The following is an 8537-nucleotide window of genomic DNA, read 5'->3' on the forward strand; positions in this document are numbered from 1 at the left end:
ATTATTATTATATATATATATATATATATATAATGACAATATCGTCTGATATAATTAACACTCTGTTGATAATAAACCTCATCAGATTTAAGCAGTCAGGAGATGGAGAAGAATGCAATGACCTTTCTAAAACTATTAATGACCTATTCGAAGATGAGTGATTGATTAATCATAGTTTTTGACTCCAATGATAATTGACCTCATGATTAAATTATAATTATTAACCAAAGTGATATTTTCATTGCGAAAGTATTTAAAAATAGCAAATGTTGGCCTGACAAAAGCTTTTGAAATTTGTTAAATAAATAAAGCGCTACTTGAAATGTTTATTTCCTATTATTTGAAAAGTTAATCTGAAAAGTAATAGTGAAAGATGTTTGAAATAAATAAGTAAAGTGGAAAAAAAAGTATTCGATGTAATAAACAAAAAAAAGAAAAAATTCAGAAAAATATTAAATTTCTTGAAAAATAACAAAAGGAGAAAGTGCGAAAAATATTGTTTTAAACTGAAGATTAAACCTTTTCGCAATTTTGCAACTTCTCGAAGCCATTCCTTAAATGTAATACGATCAGCAATTTTCAACGGAGCGCTCATTAATGGTATCGCCCGATTACGATGCTTTCGTTGATGATACAGAAATACATCACCTTCAATCATCGTACTTCGTTCCAAATATGGTCCTAAAAAATTTTTTAATTTCAATTTATAAGGATGTTGCATTTGTATTCAGTTAATAAATTCATCACTTAAAATTTTATTTTTTGTTTTTTTTTTGGAATGGAACAATTTAAAATGTATTATTAATGCATTATATCACATATTTCATCATTCCTTATTTGTAAAATAAACAATTTTTGTCTTTTTTTGTAAGATTATGCAAATTAAGAGGTGAAATTAGAAACTTCAAATTGAAATAATTGAAAATTTATTTACAATTTCAAATCAAAAAGTATTTCGCACAGTTGATTTGTACATTTTGAATTTGAAAATTCGTCTTCACAAATCAAAGATGACAATTTGTTTTAAAAAATAATTTTTTTCACAACTTTTTTTTCTATTTTTTTGGAAGGTTTTTCAAGACTAATAATTTCTATTATGCAAAAGATTAATTCACTCAATTTTTGACCATTGATTTTATTTGATTTCAATATGTTTAGCAAGCTTACAAGCCAAAATTATATGAGGATGGCAGAATTGGTTAATTTGTTTTAATTGAGTAACTTATTATTAACAATAAGATGTATGGCCAATAATAGCATCATAAGTCATATAACTCATATTGGCCAATTATTGGGCAGATGTAAATTTTGTCTGTCTCTCTCAATACTTTCATTTCAAATTTTACTTTATTTTATAGAGAAAATTCTTTCGTTTGATTGTAAATGAATCTTATCTAAAAATGCAATGCTAATAAATCAAAATTACGTATATTAATTAACAAATATATTAATTAGCAAATTTATTGCATATCGTAATGTCATTAGGACCATATGTTACTGCAAATTTTCATTTCTAATTTCCTCATTTATTATGCCAAGCAAACTTTCGAAGGATAGAAAGTAATGATTGATTTGATAATTTCTAATTACTATGGCAATAAGTTAAGACAAGGTTTTGCATATTTTAACAAAGAATTTCAAGAATAATTAAACTAACTGAATTTGTTATGACAAACAAATTTTCATAAAATGTAATAAATCGCAGATTATAAGCTGGAAAAGAATAAAACGAAAAAGTAAATCGCGAATAAATTTCGAAAATCAATCTAATTAGACTTATTAAATTACATAATATATACTAAGTATTAAATTAATAAATTTTGCTGTCCCAAATTTATAATACTGCAACTACTTTTTTCTTTCTTTCATGCTTCTTCATTTTGAATTTCAATTATGGAAATATTTTGTGATTATTTTCAATTTCAAAAACTCTTTAATACTTAATAATTGTTAACTCATTTAATCCATAATATTCTTGTTAAATGGCAGTGCATTTCATTTTTATTTTTAATCAGACTTTTGTTTTATAATATTTTTTTGTTAAATTTCATATTTTCAGCAATTTTTAAATTTTCGAAAATAAAATTTTTCTCCATTGTTGTTATGAAGTAAACGAAAAGACAAAAAAAGTAGAGAAAAATTAAAACTAAGCATTTTGCAAAGTATTTTAATTGAAGTTTTGGAAAATGTTAAAATTTGCTTTTCTTTCTTCCCTTCTATATATTCCTTCCTTTCTCTTTTTTTATTTTCAAAATTATTACAGACAAAAGAATAAAACTAATCATACCATTAAGTTGTTCGAGCAAAGCTGGCCAACTATTAATTCCATGGGCTACTTGTACTTCACCATCATTACTATCATTACGCCATACTTCAACAGCTGATACGCGTGTTCTTGATACATAACCTGGCATAAAATTTACATAAATTAACATTTCCAAATTATTTTTAATCAAAACTTTAACTTCAATTACAAAATTGGAAAAACAAAATTATTCGGAAAATTATTTTAACAAATTTTATGTTTACAAAATAAATCGATTAAAACTATCAGTAAAGATTATTCTTACATATTTTTTTGCTTCATTTTTTTCGACAAAATGTAAACTTTTATTTTTGCATTGATTTCAAGCAGTAATTATGTCTTCTCTATTCTTGTGTCATCATTCCCCTGACACAACATTATCATCGGGTTTTCCCGGGGGGGCACGACAATAATGAGGAAAGAATTACAAGTTCACTTTAGTCCTATAAACAAACGTAATAAAAATGAATAATGACTTCTTTATATATCCGTCCATTTTTAATCTTTTCAAACTATGCAAAACAAACAATTTTCGGAATTTTCGGAAAAAAATTCATACATTGAAAGTATTTTTCAATAATTACTGTAAATAAGTAAACCGTTTACAGTAAACCGATTAATTAAAAATAAACTAATTAAAGTAATTACTTAGTCACTCAATTGTTTTTTATGGTTTTGTAAGAAATGTTTTCTGAAAATTAATATAAATAATTAAACCGATTTATCTATAAATCAATAATTTTATAAAACTTTTAATTTAACAATTTATCAATTTATCGTTCTTAAATGGTTGATAATCAATATTTCATAATTTAATCAATATTTTGAAATATTTCATACAATGTTTATATAGTGATAATTAATTCATCTGTGAGAGAAATATCAATATAATCCATTAACAATTCCTTTTTTTAGTTTTCGGTTTTCCTCCAAAAGTTTTCATTTTCTATTTTCATAGCTTAATTTGTGGAATAGATGTCGAATGATCGAGAAAATAAGGACATAAATAGTTTGTTGCATGCTAATTTATAATCATTGTCATTGTCATTGTCACCTTGTCATCAAATAATTACATTGTTATCATCAAATGGTAAATTTATTTAGCACTTTGCGCCTCAATTACCTTTCCATTTCCTTTCAAACATTATTTCAACAGAAAAAAAAATTTTTTTTTGGATTTAAAATCATAAAATAAGAGTATATTGATCGAATTCAAATATGATAATATATGTGTAAAGAAAAAAGAAATCCATTCAAAAAAGATAAACTTATTTACATAAAACTTGAAAGTTGCAAAATTTTACTAAACTGTCATCCATCCCTTTCGTATTCCTTTCTTTACTTCAAATTATTGTATAATTTACTTAATGTAAATATTCTCAAATATTTTAATTTGTTTTTCCATCAACAATTTAAACTTTTAATTTTTAAAAATCCAATAAAGAGAACGAAAAAAGAAACTGTAATTTAATTTAAGTTATTTTTTTTCTTGTTTATCAAAATTTAAACTTTGAATTTCTAATTAGCTAAAAAGAAAAATGAATTGAAATAGGAAGAATGGAAAAAAAAGACATACTGTAACAAGTGGTTACGATAAAACTGATCAACCATAATGAACAAATAGCAAAATTGAAACAGAACATTAGCCTTTGGCGTTCTTATATTGTTTGAAGTTAAATATTTTGAAAGGCATAAATGCATTTCAACAATTCCACGTCAACACTCAAGTTCATGCCATTCCATTTCCCATTACCGTAATCTTTGCATTATTGTAATTTCGTGATCATAAAACTGAAAAAAAAAACTTTAAATAAGGTATAAATATCCCCTTGAAATATTCAAATTACAAGAAAATAAAAAGGATCGACGAAAAAAAAATCTCACCAATAATCGAAATTAATATTATTTGAATCAAAAATATAAACATATATAGTTAGTACTAGAAATGAATTCAAATTTTAAAAGTACACGATATTTATTATTTCATTCTCTTATTAAATATTCACTCTAAAATTACCATTTGTTATTCCATTTTTGAATTAAATACTTAGCCTAAAATAATTCTTTGATTAAATAAATAAAAAAGGAAAAAATCAAAGATGAAGAAAAGAATTTCAAATGTTCTTGAATGCATATTACATACCATATTGAAATGTGAAAATGAAAAAGAAAAAATTATATATGTAGTACTCCTTCCAATAATATCGTTTTTTCACTAATAATTAATTGATATAGTCTTTATTAAGTTAAAAGGAGTTAATCAATTCAAATTAAATTCAAATCATCGAAATGATAATTGTCATCCAAATAAATTTATTTCATTAAATTTAATGCAAATCAAAATAAATTTTCTTTTTCTCAATTAATTTCCATCAACAAGAACAAAAAGTAAAAGAGAGAGGAATGACTTATATCATTGCATCTAGCATCATAAATTCATCAATGAAAAAAAAATATGAAATCCTTTTTAGTCTGATATTGGAAATTAATTAATTGATGAAAAAATAATTGTTAGCTGTTTAAATTGGAAACTTTCAACTATAAATTTTATTCTTAATTACAATTCGTTTCAAATTTTCAAATTTTGAAATAAAATTGAATACATTCGTTAATTAATATGCTTCCAATTAAAATCCATTGATATATTTTTAATTAAAGTCCAAAATCTAAATTGCCTTTAATTTAAACTTCCCCAATCACAACTTTTCATTTTATAACCAAAATATTAAAAATTATTTTATTTCTTAATTTAAAAAGAAAGAAAATGAAATCAAAACTATTTTACCATTTCTTTGCTAACTAGAAAAGTGTAATAAATAGTATGTATAAATGATAGGCCAGAAATATAAAATGATAGAAAGTTTCCTGAGGTTAAGATATTGTTGATTGATAAGACGATTGACCCCATCACATAGACATACAATCTCTCTCTTTCTTTCACTCTTACTTATACTTCCACCTGACCTCCTGTAACCTTTTATTAGTTGTCAAGTACTACAACATTGAACATATGTTATTTGACCCCTCCCTCCCCAATTCATCTTATCATAAATATATAATAAATTTTACAAACTTGTAGAAAAAAAAAAAAAACAAAAACGGAATAAACTCCATTGTTTTTCTTTACGAATCTTTTTAAGTCAAAAAAAGAATTTTTTAAAAAAAAAAAAGAAAAGTGGAAACAAAAAAAGCGGCAGATGTTATAATATGGGTCAAAAGAACAGATCAAAAAATTGACATAAAATTTACAAATGAAATTTGGGAAAAAAAATTGAATGAAATTTAAAAAAAAAACTAACTCGCATCAAACATTTTAACTTTTTAAATTTTAACAAATTGAAAGTTTCTTTTTTAATTAGTAATTGAAAAAAGGACAAAAAAACTTTTCGATTATAAATTTTTTTATTGTAAAAGAAAAGAAACCAGCATTAACGATGAATGGGAAGCAAAAGAGAAAAAAGCTCATTTTTAAATGATTTTTAAAGGAATTATTGATTTTTTCTCAGTTATTCAAATTTTTTTCCAATTCTATTTTTTTCTTTTGATAAAGGATAAAAAAAGGATATATTATGCATATTTTCCTTTAATAAATTGTTAATTATAATTTATACTAATTTGATGCCATTCATTTTTTAACGTGTTTGACGTGTCTTGCGTGATTCGTTAGGTTACGTGAAAATTTCTTCAATGAACATTATTATTGTTGATAAGAAGGAAAGATTATTTAATTGTCAAAAATGAAAAAAATCAAAAATTCCAGTTCATTAGCTAAGACAATTAAACATTTTCAAAAAAAAAAGAAAAGAAGGTAATGTCACAAAATAATTAGCATTTTCTTACTTTAATAGCATTTTACTGTTTATTTTTTTTAATTGTTGCTTTTTATGATTTTATACTAATTTTGGCTTAATTAATTATCCTTTATCCTGCCATAATTATTCTAATTAAATGATTTATTTTTCATGCTTATTTTTCTCACATGTGAAAACATCCTTTTCCTACTTCATCATTCCTTATTATGAAAATTTCATAAGTTAAAAAAGTTCTTTCTACAGATTAATTAAGAAACTACGACTTAATATTAGATTAATGAGGGATTAATTAGATGAAAGAGAAAATTACACTGACTTAAAACATTTCAAACTATATTATCTATCAGCAATAACACGCTAATAAAGTTGTCCAGGCATTTAAATGATTAAGTATGCTAATTTCTATCGTCATATGCTTTTTTAAACTTTTTTGTTGGTCAAAATCAAAAAACCGAAAATAATCGAAAATAAATTTCATGTCTGAAAATGAAAAAAAAAAAGAAAATTAACCGAAATTTGATCGAAATAATCAAAAAGAAAAAAAGGAAAAACGAAAGTAATTAAATTAATTTCACACTTTCATTCGAAATGTAATCTGAAATTAAATCAAATTAAAATTGTAATTTTGATGAAAAGAAAAAATAAACTATTTAAAATTAAGCAAATCAAAAATAATACAAATCAAAACAAATTTTTAAATACATTGATTAATTAATTGAACTATTTTTAGCAGAAAATTCCGAATAAATTAGAATTGATTTGTTAAATTTGGTTCGATTATCAGTGTTATCTGTTAATCATTTATCATCATCAATTAACAATGTTCGTTCCTCTTTTTGTTTTAAGATAGCTTTTCAATCTTTAACAGTAACAACAACAGCAACAGTTGTAATACATTCATTTCCAACAATTCTTTTATCTTTCCTTTTCTTTTTGCTTTTTCAGCTTTGATTTATTTGAATAATTTCGAAATTTCAAAAAATTTGATTGTTTGAAAAGTAAACAAGAAATTCATTTATAAAATTTTAATTTAAAAATTGAAAAATGGAAAAAAGTTTTTTTTTCTTAAATCTATATAAATAAGTTGAAACCTTTTTTTTTGGAAAACATAAAGAGAAAAAAGAATAAAAGTGGAGAAGGAAAAATGAAGAAAGAGAGAGAGAAACGGAATTTGGATAATGATGGAAAGATGAAGACGAAAATGGGAGGAAAAAGGAATGGTTAACCCAAGAGACATGAATTTTTTGTAGTATGAAGTGTAGATATGCCAAGGAATGATGATCAACGGAATGCTGGGATGGGTTACGAAAAGAATATGGACAAGAAGGAGGTGGAGGAAGAGGAGGAGGAGGAGAAGGAAGAGGAGGAGGAGGAGGAGAGGGAAGAGGACGAGGAAGAGGTATGAGATGGAAAATGAATGGGAATATAAAAAGGAATGGAATGGAAATTTTAAGAAAAGAAAAAAAATGCGAAAATATTTTAAATTATAGAAAAATTAGTGAAATTTTAAAAATTTATTTTTGACTTTTCCTAAAACATTTCCTTTTTATTTCTGCAAAACAATCGTTTTAATCTAAATTAAAAATATGAAGAAAAAGGACAAAGAAAGGAAGAAAATGAGTTAGAAATTAAAGTAAAAAGAAAAAAAACGAATTCATTTCCTAATATGTAAATTTAAGTTCATTCAATTTCCTTCTTTTAATTACATTTCCATTTCATTCAATGCATTTTAATGATATGACAGTTGTATTTATTCAGTTGTAGAGTTTTACAAATGTATTGCACTAATTAAAGCAATAATTAATTTTTACTTGAAAAAACATAAGTTTATTTAAATTTTTTGGTAAAATAAATTTTTTTAGTTTGCAAACTCGAAATAAATTGCATACTTACACAAACGATGACCTATGACTATTTAAGGAAATGGTTTTGAGTAATTTGTCTAAGTAATTATGGTAAAAGTAAAATGGAAGGTGCTGGCATTATCATCGGTTCGAAAATTTGCACATTTTCTTTTAAATTCATTGAATTGGAAATGTTATTGAAATTTCGATTACTATAAGTAATCGAAATTGCCGGAAAGAAAGTTATACTTGCAAGAAATATGCAATTTCATCCATGATTATGAGAATAATAATAATAATAATAATAATAATAATAATAATAATAATAATAATAATAATAATAATAATAATAATAATAATAATAATAATAATAATAATAATAATAATAATAATAATAATAATAATAATAATAATAATAATAATAATAATAATAATAATAATAATAATAATAATAATAATAATAATAATAATAATAATAATAATAATAATAATAATAATAATAATAATAATAATAATAATAATAATAATAATAATAATAATAATAATAATAATAATAATAATAATAATAATAATAAT

The 8537-nt window shown here is 23.2% G+C and overlaps 1 protein-coding gene across 1 annotated transcript; it reads right to left on the reverse strand.

Annotated features, from left to right (window-relative positions):
• Positions 1 to 348: 348 nt before the first annotated feature.
• On the reverse strand, positions 349 to 2435 carry LOAG_10458 (hypothetical protein; the record flags this gene model as incomplete). Its single annotated transcript, XM_020448167.1, has 3 exons — positions 349 to 353; positions 520 to 681; positions 2288 to 2435. 3 exons carry the CDS (start codon positions 2433 to 2435, stop codon positions 349 to 351), a joined length of 315 nt encoding a protein of 104 aa, XP_020301665.1.
• Positions 2436 to 8537: the final 6102 nt, after the last annotated feature.

Source organism: Loa loa (genome assembly GCF_000183805.2).
Source record: "Loa loa unplaced genomic scaffold supercont3.67, whole genome shotgun sequence".
Lineage (NCBI taxonomy): Eukaryota > Metazoa > Nematoda > Chromadorea > Rhabditida > Onchocercidae > Loa > Loa loa.